Here is a 25840-nt window from a genome sequence, read left to right as displayed (position 1 = left end):
ATTCACAAATCCATGCACTGCACAAAAAGAAAAGTCCAATTTCTTTGAGGACTTATCGCTGTAATGGACAGCAAATTCAGATACAACATGGATCAACCATGAGTACCTAAAATGATTCAGAAGATAGGAAGTTCAGGATGACCATGACAATGACCTGCACAGACAAATCAACATGGGCACCAATTCAAAGCTGGAGAACTGTTTGTCAAAGTTTCCACTTTGAAAACCTTAGCCTCAGTGAACAAAGCTTCCTGGAGAATGAGATTGAAGCCTGCTTCCCTATATAGGTTAGGGTTTACAAATACCACCTGTCCTCCTTCCTCAATGTGCCTCGACATTTCTGCTCTGCAGAATCAGCAGCATATCAATTGGATCAGCGCAGAATCATTCATGGCAGAAAAGTGATAACCAGAGACACTAGTGATAAGAGACAGGCCCTTGCCCAGTGTTCTATAGCAGAACACACAAAGTGGGCCTTTAAATAATGTAGCTTTAATGGAGAGTTGCCAAAAACATGCTTCTGCTGTGAGGAACCAATGATGTGTTTTAAGTAGGAAAACGTGACTCCAGTTTGCCTTGTAACATTCTCAACATTTTGTAGAATGATGTCACTGCATGGGCATTCTTTGCAATGAACACAAACTGCTAAGCACGCAAAACTAAAATTCCCATCTATGATATTTTCACTGATAAACTGTGTAATCAAACTTTACTTCCAAAGAAGTACCCAAAACATCATAACTTTGCAGTTCTTCTAAATAATTGCTCAGCGTGGATCTAAAATCTTCTGATACAAATATTGGCACTCCTTGACTCACATAATTGGCGACTTACATAAACACGCACTTACGTAAGCAATTCTTTAAGCCCACCAACGCCCTTGGGCTCTGTGGAGTTTCCAAGTAGTCTCCACTTCAAATGAAAATTAGCTGGCTGATGAGTAAATAATTAGGAAGGCAAAAAGGAATGAAACTTTATTGTCAAAGAGAGATGACATATATTTGAAAAATGGATGGCATAACCATATCTGGAGCATAGTTTTGATCCCTTTATTAAAGGAGGAATATTGCATTGAAGAGAGAGTTCACTATGTTGAGTATTGGGATAAAAGGGGTCGTCTTATGAAAAAAGTTTGACCTTATGTCCATTGGAGATTAGGAAAATCAGCAGTGATCTTATTATAATGTAACTAATGTCCAATGTGACCTGTTCAGTGATTATTCAAAATATTAAATTCTCCCAATCAACAGACTTTTCTCAGTTACCTCCAGAAATGCATTGGTTACTCATTAACAGTATAAGAGGCATGGCTATACGAAAGTTGCCCGTTACATATGGTCAACAGATTTGTTGAAAGTAATTATATTGGTTATGAAGTGCTTTGAGGTGCAATTGAAATGTAATTTCTCTAATGATTTTTTTTCTCTTACAAAAACAAGTTGTTCAGCAATCATTGTATAATAATTTAGAAATGTTTTACTTTGAAGGTTGTAACTAAAACAAAGATTGCAAGCAATATACACAAATACCAGCATTTTAAAAACCCCTAGTAAACCTTTAATTAGAGTTGTTTTTACAAGACAAATGACAAATTACATTAAACATCTGAACTGTTTGAACTTCTGGATATTATACACCTTCCCATCTGTCTTGCAGGTTGGGATATTGTCAATCTTAACAGTTATAAGCAAAATAAGATGGATAATGGTACATATTACAATATATAAATGTACAATGTTTACATAAAATGAAATACATCAGAGAAGCTGGAAAATTCAAAGATGCATCTGCATCAAGTAGTGGCCCTTAATGGAATATGCCACATTCACATACTTTCACTCTTACAACAGATCAACAATCAGATGCACCAAGGATTGGCCCAACATGAACAATATCGCCATCACACAATGCACACATGGAACAGCAAGTTTCCTTGCTTTATTTGTGGTACAACTTCTTTTTAACCAAAGTGCAACAAAAGCTGTATGGTAACGTCAGATTTTTAAGCGGAACACTTTAAAACTGGGATTAAACAACATTCCTGTTCAAGCAGAGGTAAGGCACAGTGAGGCTCTGCTGCAGGCAGTGTGCATCATGTTTACTCTGAGTAAATTGTGCATTTGTGCAATTCCACGCTGAAACACTCTTCACTGCAGATTACAACCAAACTCAGAATAAAAGTAAATAAAAGCAGGATTAGGTAATATGTGAAACTATGCTCATTTTGGGAAATTATTCCATCATAAAGGCTGCTTCTATTTACGTAATAATGAGGGACTGATTTGCTAATCAAAATATATAAGTAACCATCTCATGTGCATTATTCTGCAGTCATCTTCTGTCATTTTGCAGATTTTTATTCATTATACGACACTGCTGGTTTTCTCCTTTCTGCATGATAGTACTACTTTTATTCGTATTTAATCCAGACATGTTTAGTGTACAAAATAAAAATCAGATCTTATCAGTAAGCGAACAGCTACATCATAAAGCTATTAGTGGTGTTCACATTTGCTTAAAACTGTCGAAAAGCGCCCTCTCTTTTCTGTGTACTCTCCCCATGTCATTACTCAAATAGTCTCCCTACGATACTATCTGTAGTTGTTGGATGGCAATCCTGTGATAAGTTACTTGTATGGATTTACTTTGAACCACAGGCAAATCAAAACTCCAAAATGGAAGTTTTGAGCGGTCAAGTTAAACCTATTGAAGTCCTTTCATATAACCATGGTCAAATACTGTTTGGACTTAATCTACATGATTAATATTTAATGTACCTAAAAACATCATTCTTAACTTTCAGTAAATTAAATATTTGTGCCCAGTCGAAAGATCAAGAATTAATCATTGTATGAGAGGCGTGCCTCATTTTGCTTCTACACAATTATTTTTTATGCCAATATACCAATGCTACAGATAGCTCCTTTGGAAATTTTCTTCAGCTTCCTGGCATCTTGACACAAAAGATGCAGTCCTTATAATACAAAAAGTGTACATATAAAAGCAATAAAAAGGAAGACAGAGCATTCAAGCAAGACTTCTCCTGCTACAGCATAGCAATGCTGGCAGGAGTAGGTGGGGTCTCACGAGGGTCCTTGGGAGTTAGCTGTGTTGGTTAGAAGTCGCAGATGTGACATTGAATTCATGTACCTATTTGACGGTTTTAATGGAGTGTTGCAATGGACAGCCTGAGGGAAACGATAATGGTAGCGATCTAGTCTCAGGTATTTTACAGTCACTAACTTTCCTGAAACAGAAAAAAAAAGTTGCTTAAATAAAACCAAACAAGTATCCAAAAACCCTAGTGCACAAAAGAGCAACATTCTGCATACTTAGCAATAAATGACTACAAAATGCTTTCCCATCTCTGCTTTTGTTTTTTAAAATAAAAAAACTACTATCTACAAATAAATGTAACTTATCTTTATCAAGTATTAAATACAAAATACTATTTTTCATTGATGGCAATTAAAGGAAAAAGCAGAATGAAACAAAATTTCGAAGTGATATTTGTTCCACGGTACAATACTCCTGATTTCACTTGTGAAAACTAGTCCTCTCTACACTGCTCTTCCACACAACCAATATGGCTGAAATACAATAAGGCAAGTTTTGAACCATGTACTGGATACCAACATGGTGCAATTTCAGCCACTACTCACAATTGTACCCCCCTCCCCCGGATAAAGCTATGGATGCAGGGTAATAAAATGGTGAACAGAGCATGATTGATTTGCATGCTAATTTTTATGCCTTGGTTGTTCATTTAGTTGTCGAATTAATAATATTGTTTTGCATTCAGCAAATTATTCTGCTGATTAGCACCTAAAAAATGAGACTTAAATGTGTGAAAGCGATTTTAAAACATCTTACCATCAAACCACGAGCCGTGAAGTGCTTTAAACGCCTTGCCAGCATATTCTGGAGAGAGACACTTTACATAGACACAACCCTGTAGTGGAGAGCAGAGGAAATTATAGCATGCAAACAAAGACAAGGAAACCACATCAATTATAAGAAACAGTTTAGGTAAACGAATCGGGCTCACACTCAAGACATGAAAATGAGATCAGATTATCTGTTTGTTAAAAAGATGGTACACACCTCACGTGAGTTTTTATCTACTGCAATGTGAACAATTCCCTCATTGTCACTGCATTTTTCTAGAATTGCTTCTTGGATCGCAACATGCCAATCATCCCCAAGCTCCCTGCAAAATACAGAAATTATAAATACTAGCATAAGAAAAATTGATTTTCAGCACAATAAATAGTAACTGGTAAACATTCATGGATGGTGGGAACACTTGGTTTTTCATTTGTATGATCTAAATGCTGGTTATAGTGATTGGTGTAAGCAAGCCATATATATCTCAATTTATTTTCTATTATTATACATATAGGTTTATCAGTTGTTTAAATTTCCAAAGGTTAGAATTTACATAATCTTTGTAATCTTTGTCCATTGCTGAAATCTTCTTTCCTAATTTTGTGCATGTCTATCAATCTATCAATACTTTCTCATTGGCCCATGGAAGGGAAATTAAGCCATCATTATTATTCTGATTTTAACATGGTACCTTTCTACAGCAAATAAAGTCCATCATGAGACCACTATTTCATAATTAGGATTTGATTCCATTACAAAGTAGCTGATAATAAAAAAAAGCATGATTTTACTTGACCACTAGTTGTTTACAAAATACTAAAGCAAAGCTGACAGATTAGACAATCAAAAGCCTCCAGCACGCCCAGTAACAACTATCTTATTTAATGCGTGTACTATAAAATTTACATTAATAAGGACCCATTTTTTCCCTTCCCTTTTTTCCCCGATGCAAAAGTGTGCATTAACATAGCCACAAACCTATTTTCCTATGTAAATGGCAATGTAAATGGCATTGCAAGGCAATATCAGATAAATTGGTGAAACACCATTAACCCAACAGCAGAATACTCAACTTCTCACTCAGAATTTGGAATTCTCACTTTGACTTTGATATTGAACTCTAAATTGATCAACTTCAAAAACTGTTAACCCAATTACAAAGATAAAGCTTTGGAGTTAGGATTTGCCAGCTTTTATATTGATCTACATAAAACTAGCAATCTATATGTGCCAGTAAAATTTGGATGCAACTCTGGTCACTTGATCACCAATCAGTAAAACAACTAATGCATCAAATACTTACATGACTGGGTCAAACATGTTCCGGATCTTTAAACAGGGCGTCAAACTGTTAGGTGGTGAATTTCTACCATCAAGATGGAAAGCTACGTAAGAAAAACTCATAATTTAATGGTGTACTAAAAGTACACAGCTTCTTAAAATAATTTTCTGCAACATATCCGTCACGACATTACAAACTATTTAAAATGAAACATTTTCAAATCAGCTAATTTAAAGTGGGTATTCATTTAATTAGGGGGAAAATAAACTGCTGCTTGGAATGCATGTTTCAATGAATATGGGTAAATGTACTGCCAGATGAGCTCCTGCTGTCAAGTTAACACTGGTCGTCACTATGATAGTAAACCACTGCAAGCAGTCTCAGCCAACATAAGAGTTTTGAGACTTTTTACTCCTGAATGCTGCAAAACATTAAATTCATAATTGTTCGCATCTAAGAATACAGAGACAGTCATCCCTAATTGTTTCTTACAGCTCACTGGCAAAATATCTGAAGCCACTTGCCATTAGGGTTAACATGCAAGAACTATTTCACAAAGCAGCTTCTGTTACTGAACTTGAGGAATACCCATCAGAACAAGATGACAACGTGATGATTGTAGTCGAACATATCTTCTGGAGGAAAGAAAATAAAGACTGAAGTGCATAATTCTTGGAACTTTTATCTAACTATGTTAAATTAAAAGGAATTTCAGTGACTAGAACCTTCTTAGGGTACACAAAAGTATTCTACATCACGTTGTAGTTAAACAATACCAGATGGTAGTCGCCCACTATATCCTTTTGGATCTGGACCTCAAAGTTAATTTTTGATTTTAAACTGGATTTTTTTTTTTAAATTGCCAATGAACAAGCCCCCCTCCCCACCAATGAAACACTAACATATAACAGGACCAAAAAATAGCTGAGGGATTGCAGCACAAGGAAAATCTCAAAGAACAATTATAAGTCACAAAATTACTCCAAATCACAAACATAAACATAGCAGGAACAGGCCTTTCGACTTAAAATATCCATGCCGAACACAATGTCAAATTAAACAAATCTCCTCTGCTGCACATGATCAATATTACTCCATTCCCCACATATTCACGTGCCTATTTAAAAGGCTTTCAAATGCCACCATCACATCTACCACACCTGGCAGCACATTCCAGGCAAAAATCATATTGTTGCCCCCGACAGGACCCACTTTCTTCAAGCCGCTGCCACTGACTGGATGTGCTCTGTCACCGTGGGGCTCCCTCCCCTCTCACCTGCTGCTGATTCTAAGGTGGAATATGACGTTGACCCCGTGGGGCGGGGGAAAGAAGAAAGAGGAAGGAGCCCCACGGTAACCAAGTAGCGGTAACTGAAGAAACCGCTGTCACCTTGGGACTACAATGTGAGCAGCAACATCTGTGTCAATGGATTGTGCGGTGAGTGAAGGGTTCACGGGTGCACCTTGCGAATCGGGGGTGATGTCAGCAACTGGGGCTCTAAGCGGCCGGGGAGAGGGTACAAGCCAGGGACGGGTTGACAGGTCCGTCCCCTCTAACTGAAATCAGTTATAAAAGGGTCTGTTAAAATGAGGGTTTACTGTACAGTTGGGTTTAGCTTAGTTTAGAGACACAGTGTTGAAACAGGCCCCTTAGCCCACCGAGTCCTCATCGATCACCTGTTTACACTTGTTCTATGCTATCCCACATTCTCATGCACACTCTGCACATGATAGACTGACTATTCTAACTATACTTCACAATTTTATGTACTTATCAGCTCTTCCCTTAGTCGCCAATGCTCTGGAGACAGGAGGAGCAATTTAGAGGCCAATTAACCTACAAACCTGCACATCTTCAGGATGTGGGAAGAAAATGGAGCACCTGGAGCAAACCCACATGGTTACAGGAAGAACACACAAATTGCACACAGGCAGCACCCGGGGGCAGAACTGAACCTAGGTCTCTGACCGTACGAGGCAGCAGTTCTACCAGTTGCACCACTGTGCCGCCACTATTTTATATACTTCTATCAGTTCTCCCCCGAATTTCCGACGCTTTAGAAAAAATATTTCAAGTTTCAAATAATTTCAGGGTGATCTGGATTTGGAAAACATGGAAGAAACCATTTAGTTGTGCTATGTCTCTCTTTGTGTTGGTTACATGGAACATGTACAGCACAGGAACTTCAGCCCACAATGTCTGTGTCAAACATGATGCCAAGCTAAATTAATCTCATCTGCCTGCATATGATCCATACTCCCCCATTCCCTGCATATCAGTGTGCCTATCTAAAAGCCTCTTAAATGCCACTATCAAAACTGCCACCAACACCCCTGGCACATTCCAGGCAGAAAAACGTGTCTCTTGCATCTCCTTTAAACTTTGCCCCCTTTCACTTTAAAGCAATGTCCTCTGGCCTTTGAAACTTCCAACCCAGGGAAAACTTTCTGACTATTCTACCCACGCTTTTCCTCATTTTATATACTTTTATCAACTCTACCCAATGCTCTAGAGAGAACAATCCAAGTTTGTCCAACCTCTCCTTGTGGCAAAACCCCCCTAATCCAGGCAACATTCTGGTAAACCTCTTCCACACCCTTTCCAAATCCTTTCTGTAATTCCTTGTGTCAAACATACCCTGGCACCACTCCCCAGCTCCTTCGACAATTGAATTACTGTTGTCTCCTGCACCTGCACAGAACTCATCGATTTTATCAACTTTACTAATAACTTCCATCCTGGCCCCCAAATTCTCTCCCCTTTCTCAATCTCTCTGTCTTAATCACAGGGAACAGACTATCCATTGCAGTGTATATGAACCAAACAACTTGTCAATAAGTTGAAGTCAGGCACGGCTTCTCTGTGCTTGTGACAGTGGTGAAGGCAGATTCAACCAGCATTCAGAAGGGAGCTGGGTAATTATTTGCAAAGAATTAACATAGCTTTGGGGAAAGGAAGATGGAATGGATTTCTCCAGCATACAGCCAGTATGATGTGAAAGTTCAAATGGCTGCCTTATGCACTGTAACCATTGTGAAATTGCTGAAGCAGCATTAGTGTCTAAAAGACCAGAATGGTTGGATCAGTTGCATAAACCATGTCAAACAGACTTGAGCCCGACATTCAATTTACTGCCGTTTTCTATTAAAAAGTCAGATTGTTCACTACTTTTTAAAGTGCAAATGGAGATTTGTAAACCAAATTCATACCTTTTCCTTGCCATACTTTTGATGGCACAACTGTAATCTTGTCACAAGTTGAAGGCGGCTGCATCCACCTCCAAACTAAATAATCTCCTCCTCCTATTCTTTGAGTTTCTTTTCGAACACGGGGCTCGTTGGTTTCAACAAAATCCACAGCTCTTTCCCATGCCTTTTTCATTGTTTTTCTGCAAAATGTCCCCCCACAAAAAAAGAGTTAATGCAGAGACAGTGAAAACAAATCTGAACTTTTGTATGACTGGAAGGTTACCTGGATGGTCTGTAAAGTCTTACCTATTCTGAGGTGATATTAAAGAATCACGTACATGAGGAATAGGTAAATAGGGCTGCAAGTCCTTGTTTTCTTGGCAGGCTTCATTATGGCGTCTTAAAACATCTAAAAACAAGAAAGAAAATTTGTGTTAGCCACAATTTAATTAGTAACCATTTCTATAAGTGGAAATCTAGTTGAACTCTAAATTGTACTATGGAAATGTCCCTGGAAACATCAATTTGAAATCAGTTAATGTAATGTCAATAGAAAATATGGGATAGGGGGCTGATAATCCTACTTCACAAAAGTGTGAAACAAGATTATCTATATCTCAAAACATTTTACTCAAAAATCACAAATTTGGGAAGTTCTAAATTAATTTCATCTGGAGAGGCAGGCTGAGGGTTAAAGGAGAGTGTCTGTTGTTTTGTATTGCTGGTCAATTATGTGAAACACTGACACTGGTGGGCTCAAGATTCATGATCACTGACCAATTTAGAGCTTTACTTAGAATTCTTGAACAGCTTTAACAGTGAGAGCTTCCAGTAACAGCAGGCTCCATTTTCCTCTTCCTCTTGATCTTTGCTTGAAGTGGCTAGATGCTCATGTCCTTCATCTGTTACCATTTTACAATTGTATGGCATAAACAGGTCCTTTCTTTGGCTGACCACGAATCATGCCCACTTATACTAATTCCACTTAGAAAATACAGCAGCACAGCACAGAAACAGTCCCTTCAGCCAACTGCAGCAACACCAACCATGATGCCAATCTAATCTACTTCCATCTGCCTGCACATCCCTCTATTCTTTGTTTGTTCATGTGTCTAACTAAATGCTTCTTAATGTTTCGACCCAGTTTCCACAACCTCCCCAGGCATCACGTTCCAGGCACATACCTTTGTGCAAAATGTTTGTCTCGCACTCCTCCTTTAAACTGTCCTCACTTATTTTAACCCTGTGTCCTCTATTTCACATTTTAACCTTTGAAAAAATGACCATCTACGCCTCATAATTCAATATACATCTATGAAGTCACCCCTCAGCTGAATGATGCCCCAGCAAAAATTATCCAAGTTTATCCAATGTTTTTATCCAATCCAAGCAGCATTCTGGTGAGCCTCTTCTGTATCTTCTTCAAAACTTCCACATCCTTCCACAATATTCCAAAAGGGACAACCAAAGTTTTACAGCTGCAACAAGACTGGCTGACTTATACTCAATGCACCCATCAATGAAGGCAACTTGCCTGTATTAATTCCATATCCCTCTATGCCTTGCTCATTCAAATATCTGTCCAGATGCCTCTACAATAGTTATTTTATTCTACCACCCCGTCAGCTCATTCCAGATACTAACTATTCTTTACACATCAGATCCATTTAAAACTTTCTCCCTCCCACCTTAAACCAATGGCCTATAATTTTCAGACCCATGCCTAGGTAAATAGACACTGATGCCTACTCTACGCCTCATAATTTTATATACTTTATGAAGTCACCCTTCAGTCTCTGAAACATCCGCTTTATCAAATCTCTCCATATAATTCAAAACCTCCAATTCAAGCAACTTCCTTGCGAATCTTCTCTGCACCATCTGACTTAATCACATCTTTTCTGTAGTGGGGCGACTAGAAATAATGTCTAAACAACATTTTGGAAACCAACACATTCCAATTCTTCTGCTCAATGCCTCAGCTGACATTGGCAGGCTTGCTCTTTGGCCACCTTGTCAACCCGCTTCGCCACTTTCAGGGAACTAATTACTTGTCCCCTAGGCCTGTCTGCTCACTACCATTCCATAGGGCCCTCCCATTCACCGTGCACATCCTGTTCTGGTTTATCTTCCCAAAATGCAATATTTCCCACTTGTCCGAGTTAAATTTCATTTGTCATTCCTTTGCTCACTATCCCAGTTGATCGAGATCCTATTGTAACCGTAGACAATCTTCTTCACTGACTACTATACCACCAATTGTTGGTTCCTGTTAATAGAAAACAGCTCAACATCCTTGATATATTCAGGCCAGCCTCAGTGTAAGTGATTTCAATGCCGATGAGGGTGGGAAAACCTCTGAAGTCATTGATCTCAGGCAAGAAATTGAGGGAAGACCTCGTGCCAATTTGTATTCAAAGTTGAAGCTTAATCACTTTCCAAACCTTCCTGGTGAATGCTTAATTTAAAAAAAATTGATACACATTCATTCATTTAAATTACACAGGTGAGCTATTGGCATAGCCTGCTAACTTAAAGGATTTCTATTTTCTAGACCAGGATAATAGACAGTAGAAGGTAGACACAAAATGCTGGAGTACCTCAGCAGGACAGGCAGCATCTCTGGAGAGATAATAGATTTGGGTGCCACAATAACTTTCTTCAATGCAATTTTTTCAAGTGTGGCAACTGTAAGCCATTGTTTACTGTGTTAGCATTATGCACAGTGTCTGGCAAGTTGAAATATTGGGCATGTTATTAAAGGGTGTATACATGAATCAGTAACCTGAAGCAGTAAACATACAGGTCGTCCCTGGACAGTCAATTGAGGGCCTGGTTATCAATTTACATGAACTTTTTGATAATTAAGAAATTTAAATGGCCTCAGTTCAAGTAGTTAATGATTTCTTTAGCCAGTATACGCAATATATTTCCTAAAAAAACATCAAGTACCTATGATTTTTTCCACCATGTCGTACATCTGTCTGGTCTCCGACTCTTCCTTCCTCCAACGATATTTCATGTAATAATGCACTCCCCAAACAATTCCCACACCTAAAAGCATCACACAAACATCAAATTACCAATTACATCAATTCTATCTTATGCAAAGGCAGACTTGGCTAGGTTTGCCAGAACATTATATCCTAATGTGCTTGTCGAGAGCCATGGAGAGCTAAGACCACATGGCACGTAATGATATCACAGCTGGACCCACGAGGAAAGAATCCAAAGTTACAATGGAAATCAGGTGGGTGAAGCTCATAAATGAAACTGTCAGGTAGATTGGCAAGAAACAGAAACTGAAAAAGTCTTTATCTAGTTGACAAGATGTAAAGTGAATGCGTCACAGGGAACCATGCTGCAGTCTGAACTTTCTGTAATTTACATAAATAACTTGGATAAAAGCACTAAAAGATACAGTTGTTAAACTTAATGATGGCATAAAGGTTGGAAAAGGAGAGGATAGGATCTTTCCACTTGTGGGAGAATCTGCAAGTAAGGGGTTAGGTTTTTAAAATATAGGACAACTTTTTCTCCTCCTTCAGAAAGGTTATGGGTGATGTATTTCTTTTCCGTAATGGTGTGAGTATTTTTAAACACAGGTAGATTGTGAACAAACAAGGCGAGTTAAAGTTACCATGGGTAGGCAAGAATGTGAAGTTGAGTCTACAGTCAGATCAGCCATGAATCTATTTAATGGCAGAGCAGGCTCCTGCTCCTCATGAATTCCAGACTTGGGAACAAGATTCTTGGATTGTGCTTTTAGACTTAAAAAATAAACTACTTTGCAAATTAATTATTCTCTTTTTACAATATCAATGATCGGAAAGTTTTTAAAGCCAAAATATTTAGCCAATCTGCAAATGTGCAAATCGTTTTTCAATATTGAAGTGACAATTCAATGGAACATTCCTTCTCTCAGAACAGGGATATTCTTCCGTGGCCATCAGCAAAACTGGAATCATTTGAGTGCAGGTGGAGGCAGAGGATGAAATTGTGGAAGTAGGGTTTGTGGGGGAGGGGGTGAAAAAGAGGGCAGAGGAAATTATTTCCTTTCTGGCAAATAATTGCAGCGTTCATTAATAACTCTCAGCTGATCGCACATGAAAATATTTCCAGGTTCCATTCTTCGCAAACAGGTTCTACTCGCGATGTCCAATAGGTTTGACATTTATCTACTATTGTAATAAACTCTACTGGATCGGAGTAGGATTGGTGGAAAGAAAGTAAAGAGAATGATCCCAGTTAAGTTTTGAAGTACTCTACTTCCAGAAGTGGAAATGGAAGAGTTTCAGAAATCAAAAATACTAGAGTAACTCTCTTGCCAAGGGCCAATAATATAATTTAAAAGATAAACTTAAAAAAATTGGAAAATTTGGGAACACTGGAGGGCTACGAGGACAGCGAGAGTAGGCATTGATTTTTATATGTTAACTTAACAGAGAAATTTGCAAAAAAATGATAATCCATCTCTGCAGGCTATGGACTAGAGGGAGGAAATGGAGGGAGAAAATCAATACACATGGCAGCAAAAACTGATGATTACTTCTGTAATTTGCTCACGGTAGTTTAAACATAAGTCCACTATTAAAAGGAAATTAAGTGATTTTAAAATGCTTTTGTTTTTAGAAGAATATCAGGCAGGCAGCTTCCAATATTAGATTTATATTTTTCTATAAGACTTGCTACTTTAAAGGTGGGCATTTGTGCACTCTAATGACTGGATAAACTATAAAAATGAAACTCACCAACAAGGAATAAGAACATTCGGTGGAGTACAGTTAAAAATGCACGTCGGAAGCGGCAAATGAAAGACATCTGTGGATGGGTAGATTCCAGGTAGAGAACTTCACTCACATCATTTACCTCTACATCCGAGTCGTTGCCAAGCAACCTATGCATTAAAGACAGGAACTAATTATTACAGGTTGCTCTGATGTATTTTGCATTGACATCGGCTTAAAAATCCACCTGTGAACAAACTCACTCACTTTATGCCCAAGTCATCTGCACTTTGTAAAATCCACTGGAGTGATCCATTAAATTTATCTTCATGATTGGGACCAAGAACCTGTATAAATCAATGGTAAACAAGAACATTGAAGCTTATATTGTTAGAATTCAGAAATGAAGCTCTTCAAATTAAACATAACCTAACTTACTTGAGGAAAACACCGAAAACCCAATTCTCAATCATCTAAAATTTCTAAAGAATGTTATTAATAAAAAGTATTTCCTTGAAGGCAAAATTTTGTCATCAGAAAGCCACCGGTAGTTTTCTCAATCATAGCTAAAAATAAATAGAAACATAGAAAATAGGTGCAGGAGTAGGCCATTCGGCCCTTCCAGCCAGCATCGCCATTCAACATGATCATGGCTGATCATCCAGAATCAGTAGGAAAGATTCTCCGTCCCTTCCCACCAAAGCCACCCCCTTCCCAGGTATTTTCCCCTGCAACCGCAGGAGATGCAACATCTATCTGTCCCTTTACCCTCGACTACATCCAAGGATCCCGGCAGTCTTTTCAGGTGAGACAGAGGTTCACTAGCACCTCCACCAATCTCATCTACTGCATCCGCTGTTCCAGGTGTCAACTCCTGTACATCGGCGAGACCAAGCGCAGGCTCGGCAATCGTTTCGCTGAACACCTCCGTTCCGTCCATCTGAACCTATCTGATCTCCCGGTTGCTCAGCACTTTAACTTCCCGTCCCATTCCCAATCTGACCTTTCTGTCCTGGGCCTCCTCCATTGTCAGACTGAAGCCAAGCACAAATTGGAGGAACAGCACCTCATATTTCGCTTGGGTAGCTTACACCCCAGCAGTACGAACATTGACTTCTAAGCCCTTGCCCTCTTTCCATCCCCTCCCCCTTCCCAGTTCTTCCACCAGCCTCAGCATCTCCGACTACATTCTATCTCTGTCCCACCCACTCCGACATCAGTCTGAAGAAGGGTCTTGACCCGGAAAGTCACCCATTCCTTCTCTCCAGAGATGCTGCCTGTCCCGCTGAGTTACTCCAGCATTTTGTTTCTACCATCCAGAATCAGTACCCTGTCCCAGCTTTCTCCCCATATCCCTTGATTCCGTTAGACCTATGAGCTATATCTAACTCTCTCTTGAATACATCCAGTGAATTGGTCTCCACTGCCTTCTGTGGCAGAGAATTCCACAGATTCACAACTCTCTGGCTGAAAAGGTTTTTCCTCATCTCAGTCCTACATGGCTTACCCCTTATTCTTAAACTGCGACCCCTGGTTCTGGACTCCCCCAACATGGGGAGCATTTTTCCTGCATCTAGCCAGTCCAATTCTGTAAGAATTTTATATGTTTCCATAAGATTCCCTGTCATCCTTCTAAATTCCAGTGAATATAAGCCTAGTTGATCCATTCTTTCATCATATGTCAGTCCCGCCATCCCGGGAATGAACCTGATGAGCCTTCACTGCACTCCCTCAATAGCAAGAATGTCCTTCTCAAATTAGGAGACCAAAACTGCACAGGTGCGGTCTCACCAGGGCCCTGTACAACTGCAGTAGGACCTCCTTGCTCCTATACTCAAATCCTCTCGCTATGAAGGCCAACATGCCATTAGCATTCTTCACTGCCCATTGTACCTGCAAGCTTATTTTCAGTGACTGATGCACCAGAACACCTCATTGCACCTCCCATTTTCCTAATATGTCACCATTCAGATAATTCTCACCACCAGTCTGAAGAAGGGTCTCGACCCGAAATGTCACCCATTCCTTCTCTCCTGAGATGCCGCCTGACCTGCTGAGTTACTCCAGCATTTTGTGATACCTTCGATTTGTAGTTATTTTCCTACCATCTGCAGTTATTTTCCTACCATTCAGATAATAACCTGCCTTCTTGTTCTAGCCACCTAAGTGGATAACCTCACATTTATCCACATTATACTGCATCTGCCATGCATCTACCCACTCACCTAACCTATCCAAGTCATCCTGCAGCCTCATTGCATCCTCCTCGCAGCTCACACTGCCACCCAGTTTTGGGTCATGCGCTAACTTGGAGATATTACATTTAATTCCTTCGTCTAAATCGTTAATATATATTGTAAATAACTAGTGTCTCAGCACCGAGCCTTGCGGCACCCCACTAGCCACTGCCTGCCATTCTGAAAAGGACCCATTAATTCCTACTCTTTGTTTCCTGTCTGCCAACCAGTTCTCCATCCAAGTCAATACCTAACCCCCAATACCATGTGCTCTAAATTTGCACACTAATCTCTTGTGTGGGAGCTTGTCAAAGGCTTTTTCAAAGTTCAGATACACCACATCCACTGGCTCTCCCTTATCCATTCCACTTGTTACATCCTCAAAAAAATCCATAGTCAAGTATGATTTCCCCTTCATGAATCCATGCTGACTTTGACTGATCCTGTCACTGCTTTCCAAATGCGCTGTTATTACATCTTTAATAATTGACTCAAGCATCTTCCCCACTACCAATGTCAGGCTCACTGGTCTAGACAGACAAGAACAATCTGATTGCAGAATAATAAATTACAGGATACACACCAACGTATAGCAAAAATAATGAACATAATGTTAGAAATAACTGGCAATTTAAATCCCAGACAGGCAAACCTGCATCAACCAGTTACTAACTACCCAACTGACAATTGCTTTGAGGTATACTGCTGTTTACACAGACTTAAAGCACCCACTGAAAGAAATTCCAGCCCAGTGAAATACTGTAATTGACCATTGACACAATTGGCCATTGTAAATAGACCTCAATTGGTTGTAGCAGAATGTTGCTCGTGTAAGTGTGGTGTGCTGTTCAAAGGGCAGAGAGTATAGCAGCAGGACCAAGAGCAGCAGAAAGGCAGGGGTGAGGGTGACACGTGGGACATAGCAGCAACTAAACAACTCTAGAAATATGAAGGAAAAAAAACCTACTGGGGTAACTCAGCAGGCTAAGTAGCAATTGTACAGCAAAGGGAAGCTTGAGATTTTGGGTCGAGGCCCTGCTTTAAGCCCCAAATCATGTGGAGCGACTCCTGATGCAGGGTCACGACCTGAAATGTTAACTATTTCTTTGCCTCCACAGATGCTATTTGACCCTCTGCATTCATCCAGCAGTTTTAGTTTGTACCAGATCCCAGCATCTGTAGTCTCTTGTCTGTAGAAATATGAAACATTTTATGGCTGGAAACTAGTTAAAGCAGTTTATAAATGCTGAACAAAGCTTGAGATAACTTACGGTTACATATTCAGCAGCATCTTGGACAGAAAGACTTCTGTTTTTATAATGAACATGGTCGCCACAGTCATAGTCTCCTAGAATTAGAGAAAGAACATCACCAAAACAATTATGATGGTAAGGAACCTTCTTAAAATTAATACAAAATTGATTAAAAACTCAAATTTTGAAGCCGTGTCAGCAGACTAATTTTAACATTATGCAGTCAAAAGTTCATTATTTTTGCAGATTTCTCAAGAACAGAAACATAAGAGTAGCAAGCTTAGCCTTCTGGCCATCCGTATCAGCCCAGGCATATATTTGATTGGTGACATTTTAAATCCTCTACTAACAGTTCACTCTGCTGTATGTCATTCCCATCAAATTTGCAGTTTCATTTTCAAATGATCCTGTATAAATGTTAGGTATCACAAAATGCTGGAGTAACTCAGCAGGTCAGGCAGCATCTCCGGAGAGAAGGAATGGGTGACGTTTTGGGTCGAGACCCTTCTTCAGACTGTATAAATGTTACATATATTTGCCAAGATTGTAAACCAAGTCTGCAACAAACTGCCTTGTTCCAAATTGCCAAATGAACTCAACAAGCAGATGATATCCATTTTACAAAATGTGCACCCATACTATCTGCAAACCTGCCTGGTTATATCTGGGCCTGCGTGGCATCAATAGGCTTATGCAGGAATCTCAAATGCCAAGCTAAATGTATTTGAAAACTGTTTCATAGACAGATAACATGAATTACTCAAATCTGTTACATGCTGAAGCAAATGTTTACTAGCCAAAACTGAATCAGCACGAGCTCTAGTAACATCAGAATTTAATATTAAATTGCATGATTTCTCAATAGTTTAATTAGTAGTTGTTATTTTTATAAAACATGCAGAGAAGAGATTCCTCATTTAAGTAGTTATCCATGTTAAACCAGTTAACCTCTGGTATAGCAGTAATCCATACACAAAAGCAAAATGCTGTAGATACTGGAAATACTCAGGAGGAACAGCATTTAAAATACCCCAGTGGAAAAGCATTTTGGGGACTGAGCACAACTCTATAAACTTTGGAATGTTTTGAATCGAGATAATTCTGGATGTAAGGGGAAGGTACCAAATTGGAGTATGGCAGATTACAACTTTATTAGGCAGGAGCTGAGAGAGTAAATTGGATGCAATTGTTATTGGGCAGGCCTGCACCTGACATGTGGGAGTCGTTTAAAGGTCAGTTGATTACATTTCAAGGCTGGCATGTTCCAGTAAGGAAAAGGAATAAGCAAGGGAACCTTAGATGACCAAAGGGTTGTAAGTTTGGTCAACAAGAAAAAGGAAGCATGTGTAAAGTTTAAGAAGTTAAAATCAGACATGGCTTTTGAGGAATGCAAAGCAAGTAGGAAAGAAAACCAAGTGGGCAAATAGGAAGGTCAAAAGGGGCCCTGGCATGTCTCAGATTAAAGAAACCCCCAAGGATATTTATATGTACATTAAAAACATGAGGGTAACCAGGGAGAAGGTAGGACCACTCAAGGATACAGGAGGGAATTTACACTCGCAATCGTGGGTTGTAGGCGAGGTACTAAATGAGTATTTAGCCCCGTGGCAAACTGATCCAGAAGATTAAGATGACTTTGTTGAATGGATTGGGAAATGGCTTACTCGTAGAAGCAGCTGTTATTCTGACTGGACATCCTTGACCAGTGATCAGTTCTGGGACCTCATTTGTGTAAATATAAATGACTTGAATATATAGATAAGTAAGTAAGCTTACATATGACACCAAGATGGCTGGAGTGAGAAGGGTTGTCAAAGGAAGGGATACAGATCAACACAGAAATGGGCAGAGAAATGGCAGATGGAATTTAATCCGAGTAAGTGTGAAGTGTCACACTTTAGGTGAACGAAGGCAAGGGGTAAGTATACAAATGATGGCAAGACGCCAAACAGCATTGATATGCAGAGGGATCTTGGAGTCTAGCTTCATAGCTCCCTGAGAGTATCAACACAAGTAGATATACTGAAAAGGTGTGTGGACTGTTTGCCTTCATTGGTCAAGAAGCCATGATGTAACTCTACAAGACTTTGGCTCGGTCGCATTTGGAATATTGCATACAGTTCCAGTTGCCACATTACTGGAAGGATGTGGAGGCTTTGGAGAGGGTGCGGAAGAGGTTTACTACAATAAATTTGGTGATATTAGCTACAAGGTTGGACAAAGATTGCTTTCTCTGGAATGCCTAAGTTTTAGGGAAGACCTGATAGAAGTACATTAATTTTCTTATATAAATGTACAAAAGATTTAATATTAATCCGAGGGGTAGCTTTTTCACACAGAGGGTGGTGGGTGTATGGAACAAGCTGCCAGAGGAGATAGTTGAGGCTGGGACTATCCCATCGTTTAAGAAACAGTTGGACAGGTACATGGATAGGACAGGTTTGGAGGGTTATGACCAAGCGCAGGCAAGTGGGACATTGTTGGCCGGTGTGGGCGAGTTGGGCCCAAGGGCCTGTTTCCACACTGTGTCACTCTATGACTATATATAGACGCATTCATATATAGATCGTCAGAACCCTTTTCACACGATGGAAATGTCAAAGACTGGAGGACATAGCTGTAAGGTGAGAGGGTCAGAGCATAGAAACATAGAAAATAGGTGCAGGAGTAGGCCATTCGGCCCTTCGAGCCTGCACCGCCATTCAATATGATCATGGCTGATCATCCAGCTCAGTAACCTGTACCTGCCTTCTCTCCATACCCCCTGATCCCTTTAGCCACAAGGGCCACATCTAACTCCCTCTTAAATAAAGCCAATGAACTGGCCTCAACTACCTTCTGTGGCAGAGAATTCCACAGACTCACCACTCTCTGTGTGAAGAAATGTTTTCTCATCTTGGTCCTAAAAGACTTCCCCCTTATCCTTAAGCTGTGACCCCTGGTTCTGGACTTCCCCAACATCGGGAACAATCTTCCCGCATCTAGCCTCTCCAACCCCTTAAGAATTTTATATGTTTCAATAAGATCCCCCCTCAGTCTTCTAAATTCCAGCGAGTATAAGCCTAGTCTATCCAGTCTTTTTCTTCATCTGAAAGTCCTGCCATCCCAGGGATTAATCTGTTGAACCTTCTCTGTACTCCCTCTAAGGCTAGAATGTCTTTCCTCAGATTAGGAGACCAAAACTGTACACAATACTCCAGGTGCGGTCTCACCAAGGCCCTGTACAACTGCAGCAGAACCTCCCTGCTCCTATACTCAAATCCTCTTGCTATGAATGCTAACATACCATTCGCTTTCGTCACTGCCTGCTGCACCTGCACGCTTGCTTTCAATGACTGGTGCACCATGACACCCAGGTCACGTTGCATCTCCCCTTTTCCTAATTGGCCAATTACGCATAAAGGAGATGCGAGGGCAGTTTTTTATTTACACAGTGGAACATGGCGGCAGAGGTGGTGGTGGAGGCAAATATGATAGTGGCATTTAAGAGGCCTTTAGATAGGCACATGCAGGGAATGGAGGGATCTGGATCATTTGCAGGCCGATATGGTTATCTTATCTTGCCATCGTTCAGCATAGATATTGGGGGCCGAAGGGCTTGTTCCTGTACTGTACTCTCTGTTCTATGAAACAACATGTGGGGAGAAACAGAATTAACTGCATTCACTAAGTACAATGGTCCCGATCTAGGAGAGACTAAAAAGGCAGATTGAATAGCCACTGTGCAGCGAAACTCTCCAGTCTTGTAGGCATGATCTTGATCTTCTGACTGCCTACTGGGTAATTCACTATCCTATTCCCAAGGTGGACTTAAAATCCTACAAAATTCCACAGCAGCACAATTTAAGCATATGGAAAAGGAGCTTATCTATATGCTTATACTAAAGGTCTAATCGGCAGATGGGTGGATAGGTGACAAAGGCTAGAGGTGAATAGAAGGCAAAAAAAGTGCCAAACAAGGAAAGAAGATAAGTGAAACATGAAGTGGCAGGGAGGGATATAGGTGAAGGGAACAGGGAGAGGAGAGAGGTGGAAGTAGAAGGAAAGTGGGAGCTTTGTGGATGGGAGGTGGGGATTTAATCGCAATTTGGGGCACACTGAAGATGTTATAAACAAATTAGTTCCTTCTATTGCACAATACACAGACATATTACCTCGAAATGTAGATTTTAGTTTTTTCAGCATTTTCTTGGTATTGATTTCAAATCAGATTAATCTGAAAGCTAAGATATGGTTATATGCTGAAGTATTATGGGAGAGGTGATTTAACATTTTAGGTGTGCAGCAGTGCTGTAAAAAGTAATGGTACAAGAATATCTGCAAATATACACATTACCCTAATTAAACAAGCTTTGGAAGAACTCTCAAAGATCCCGTATAACAAAACATTGCCATCAAGCATCATTTATAGCCAAATCTTCACGTAATAGCTTTGAAACAAAAACAAATACTCATTTCATTCTCCACACATGTATTGTACCTGGAAAGCTAGCTGGTTGGTCGACTGTAGGCAAAAATAGACCATTGTGTCCACAGTCCGTGCATCAACTGATACAAATAAAGGTTAGAAATCAAGATCTCACCTGCTATTTTTGCCAGGTGACTATGTAATTTATGAAGAATACTCAAAATGATCTTTCTCTCTTCAACCTAAATGAAATACAATGCAACAATTATCATCATCTGTCATCATCTGTAGTTGGCAAAATAAATGCAACCACATCACACAATGTTCTCTGCAGAAATTTAGGATAAAGAGGAAAAACATTGTTTAAAACTTCTGTATTCTTCAGAAATTTAAAGTTTATATTTATTTCTCCTCCCCTTAGTATTAATATTTGTATAATCTTTACAATAATTTATGCTTAGCATTTAACAAAGATAAATAATTATGGAAAGTACCATTTCATATGTACTTTCACATAAAAGTACCATTTCATTTTGCACAAGCAAAAGCTATTATACTTGATTATACTGTGAAAAAAGCAATTCCTCAGTATGAACATATAAAAAACTTTAATAGTTTCATATGAATTTTAAATGACTTGCATTTATAACTTTTTTATAACCTGCAGGTTCCATAGCACTTTTCAGGCAATAAACATTTTTGAAACAGTAACTGTTATAATACAGTGCCAGAGATCCAGATTTGATCCTGACCTCAGTGTGGAGTTTGCAGGTCTCTGTGACCACGTGAGCTTCTGCTGGATAGCATAGAACTCTTGTGAACGATAGTCAGTGTGGACTCCATGGGCCGAAGGGCCCGTTTCCATGCTATATTTTTCAATCAATTGATTATCTGTTTTCTGTGGTTTTGGTTACTGATTTGGCATTGAAACCTACAGCACTTCAAAAAGAAAGGATAAATGGGATTTAATACAAAATGCTGGAGTAACCCAGCAGGATAGGCAGCATCTCTGGAGAGCAGGAATGGGTGACGTTTTGGGTCACCATCCACCAGCAGTGAATGAGGGCCTTAATTATTATCAATTCCAATATACAAAGAACATCCCACTATGAAGCACTCCTCCAATGATCAGAATGACAACTCAGTCATTTGTACTAAAGTCTCTACATTGGGACTTCAACTGACAACCATCTAATTTTTCTTGACAAAATTACTACAGGGCCACAGCTAAAAGAACGACATACAATTTGTATCCCTGTAGTAATACATTAAGGAGACAGGGAGAATGATAGAAAGGGGGAAAAAAACTTTTATACTGTGATTTGTTCTTTGCATGATGCAGCCTAATAATGTCCCAAGTCCAACAGACTCACTTTTGGAAGAACAGAAATACCATTCCTACAAACATTTTTAAAAAAAAATGTAAGCACGCACTGCTTTTTTCCAAACATTAAAATAATACTTCCATTAATAATTCCCATCATACTCTATTTAAGCCATCATTGGTCAGAATCCTTCTCGACAACAAACTGTACATTGATTTCCCTACAAAATATAATTTGAGATCATCTACTCAGCAGCTTAAAACTGACAATTTAAATATGTCACAGGGCAAATACTTTGCTTTCCCATACACCAAGTGAATGTTGGAGATGCTCAGCATTCTGGAGAAATAACAACTGCTTTCAAATTTACTTCCATTACTTTACGTGACTAAAAAATGTATTGTGGCTACTGTATTCATAAATATAAGTAGTACTCACCTTATCATCTATTTTGAATGTTTGATGTTTGACTGTAAAGGAAAAATAATGATTATAGGGCATGGACAAAGAATTGGCAAATACTTTACAAATCAAAACATTTTTCAGAAATACAAACTGAAATTTTTATACCTCAAACTAATTATACAAATATTTATGATCAGGGTTGATTTGTACTGTTTTTCTGACTTTTAGACTAGTCAGCGGTTGGGAGGCATTAATTTTGAAGGAATGTCATTTTCCTGTTCTTCCCTCAGAGCAGCATCACCCAAAAGGGGACAATGCTGGAGTAACTCAGGCAGCATCCCTGAAGAACCTGGATGGATAGGTGACATTTCCGGTCGAGACCCTTGAAACTGATTGTAGGTGGGGGAGGGTGGAGAGGGGAGAAGAAAAAAAGGAGGAAAAGGGGAGAGGCAGGACAAAGCGTGGGGGGGGGGTAATAGGTCAACACAGTCGAAGGGGGCGGGGGAGTTGATAGATTGTTGGAACAAAGTCCGGAGATAAGGAAGGTATGATACAGGTTGCAGATTGTAAAGCCCGAGGGAGGAAATTGGCAGGAGGTGCGGGGTTGTGGGTGAGTAGAGGCGAGATGTAGGTGGGAGTCCAGATGGGGCACAGGGGAGAGAAAGGGGCAATGAAAGAGATGGGGGGGGGGTCCATTGAGAGAGGTTATTTACATTTAGAGAATTCAATGTTCATACCATTAGGCTATATGCTACCCAAGGTGCTGTTCCTCGAGTTTGCGTGCGGCCTCACTCCAGCAATGGAGGCGGCCCAAATGGGATGGGGAGTTAAAATAGTTAGCAACCAGGAGATCCAGTAAAACGGTCGCCGGGTCTACCCTTGGCTTCAACGATGTACAGGAGGCCACATCGGGAACACCGGATGCAGTAAGTAGATGAGGATACACGAAGTGCACATGAACCTCTGTCTCACCTGGAAGGACTGCTGGGATCCCTGGATAGAAGCAAGGGAAGAAGTATAGGGACAGCTGTTACACCTCCTGCAGTTGCAGGGGAAAGTATCTGGGGTTGGGTAGTTTGGGTGGCAAGGGATGAGAACCAAAGAGTTGCAGATGGAGCAGTCTCTGAGGAAGGCGGAAAGGGATGGAAATGGGAAGATGCGACGAGCGGTGGGTGTAGTGACTATTGTGGAAATGTCGCACTATATTTTGTAGGAAGGAACTGCAGATGCTGGTATGAACCGAAGATAGACACAAAAAGCTGGAATAACTCAGCGGGACAGGCAGCATCTCTGGAGAGAAGGGAGGGTTGGCGTTTCGGGTTACTTTCAGACGGAGGTTTCAGACCCTTCTCCGTCTGAAGAAGGGCCTTGACCCGAAAAATCACCCATTGGATGTGGATGTGGAGGTGATGGGGTGAAAGTCGAGGACCAGGGGAAATCTGTCCTTGTTCCATCGAGGGGGAGGGAGCAAGAGCAGAACTCCAGGACACAGAGGAGATGTGGGTGAGGAATCCATCTATGGCAGAAGGGGGAAACCAGATTTACTAATGAAAGAGGACATCTAAAATGTCTTAAAATGGAAAGTCTCATCATGAGTGCAAATGCAGTGGTGGTGGAAGAATTGAGAGCTGGGAAATAGCATCTTTGCAAGGGGCAGGGTAGGGTGCGAGGAAGTGTGGTCCAGATAATGGTGAGAGCCGGTAGTTTTATAATACAGTTGGTCAGTCTAAGAACCTAATGAAAACACATGCATTGCTTAACATATCAACACAATGCACAACTGCACCAACATAGAACCAGTGTCATACAGCATAGAAACACATCCTTCAGCCCAACTCATCCATGCCAACCAAGCATTACTGTAAACCTATGCCCTTAGTTTTAGACTCCCTTATCCCAGGGAGAAGACTATCTGTGCCTTCAGGATTTTAGATATCTCTACACGGTCATTCTCAGCCTCCTACATTCCAGGAAAGATCCAGCTTTATCCGACTTTCCTTACACCTTCAGACTTGGTAAAATCATTGCAAACCCTTTTTGGACCCTTTCAAGTTTAATAACATACTTCCTATACCAGAGCGACCACAACAGAACACTGTAATCTAAATATGACCATACCATCGTCTTGTACGTGAGATGTTAAAATGTATGTGAGATGTTAAACTGTTTTAATGTGTGCAACAATAACATCAAAAAAGAGGAATATTTGGTTTCAATTTTGAAAACCATTTTAATAGCAATTTTGTCAGCTCTATTTTAAATGCAATTAACGTGTTTTGACATTATGCAATCTAATGTTATAGAACATTGCAGATTTATGTTTTGTTCTTCACCCAGAGTATGGATCTACAAATTCCAGCTGTTTCCTAACACATCACCCAAGCAGCAAAATTACATCTGTGTTAAAGCGAGACATATTTTCAAGCAAGCCATCACAAAAATTAGTCAATTCGTCCATAATGAAATGAAGCATGCCAAATCCAAATGGCATCTTTCCTGCTGATATTCCTGCAATACAGCAGAGGCATAAATCAGGTGTCATCCTAGTCTGCAGTAGGTGCAAGAGAATGCAGACGCTGGAATCTTGAGCAAATAAAAAGTGCTGGAGGAACTCAGAAGATCAGACAGCATCCGTGGAGGGAATGAACCGACATCAAATCCCCTCCACAGATCTTCTCCATTTCCTCCCTACATGCTGTCCGATCTTTGAGTTCCTCTAGCATTATCTACCCAGTGCATTAATTTGTAATACTCACAGGGACAATGAATATTCCCAGCACTCAGCAGGTCAAGCAGTAGTGGCGAAAGAAACAGAGTTGATGCTTCAAATCAGGAGCATTCACCAGAACTTGAAATGGAGTAAGCAAGTTTATTTTATGTTGCAGAGTGGACATAGGGAGAATGCATGAAGTCTTGAAAATGGGTCCAGCCCTGTATTGTTGCCTCCATTTCTTTCCACAATGCTGTCTGACCCAGAGTCCCTCCAGCAGCTTGATTTTGCTCAACATTCCAACATTTGCACTCTCTAAGTTCTGAGTTTTTTCCCCCATGGGTATTTGGGAGATTTTAATCAAGCTTATGGAACATAAATGATTGTTAAATCACCATGAACATTCTAAAAAAAAA

General features: G+C 40.0%; 1 protein-coding gene across 1 annotated transcript in view; it reads right to left on the bottom strand.

Annotated features, from left to right (window-relative positions):
• Nucleotides 1–1534: 1534 nt before the first annotated feature.
• Nucleotides 1535–25840, bottom strand: part of lemd3 (LEM domain containing 3) — a 37556-nt gene continuing 13250 nt past the window's right edge. Inside the window, exons 2-13 of the mRNA XM_078417375.1 lie at nucleotides 22748–22779; nucleotides 21160–21226; nucleotides 16595–16671; nucleotides 13354–13433; nucleotides 13111–13256; nucleotides 11312–11413; nucleotides 8666–8768; nucleotides 8381–8559; nucleotides 5192–5273; nucleotides 4105–4210; nucleotides 3874–3952; nucleotides 1535–3247 (exon numbers count right to left, since the gene is read on the bottom strand). Coding sequence (XP_078273501.1) covers nucleotides 3084–3247; nucleotides 3874–3952; nucleotides 4105–4210; nucleotides 5192–5273; nucleotides 8381–8559; nucleotides 8666–8768; nucleotides 11312–11413; nucleotides 13111–13256; nucleotides 13354–13433; nucleotides 16595–16671; nucleotides 21160–21226; nucleotides 22748–22779 — 1217 coding nt within the window. The 3' untranslated portion in view covers nucleotides 1535–3083. The remainder of the gene's footprint in view (nucleotides 3248–3873; nucleotides 3953–4104; nucleotides 4211–5191; nucleotides 5274–8380; nucleotides 8560–8665; nucleotides 8769–11311; nucleotides 11414–13110; nucleotides 13257–13353; nucleotides 13434–16594; nucleotides 16672–21159; nucleotides 21227–22747; nucleotides 22780–25840) is intronic.

This window comes from Rhinoraja longicauda, chromosome 20 (assembly GCF_053455715.1).
Source record: "Rhinoraja longicauda isolate Sanriku21f chromosome 20, sRhiLon1.1, whole genome shotgun sequence".
Classification (NCBI taxonomy): domain Eukaryota; kingdom Metazoa; phylum Chordata; class Chondrichthyes; order Rajiformes; family Arhynchobatidae; genus Rhinoraja; species Rhinoraja longicauda.
This window is presented reverse-complemented; position numbering and strand designations above follow the sequence as displayed.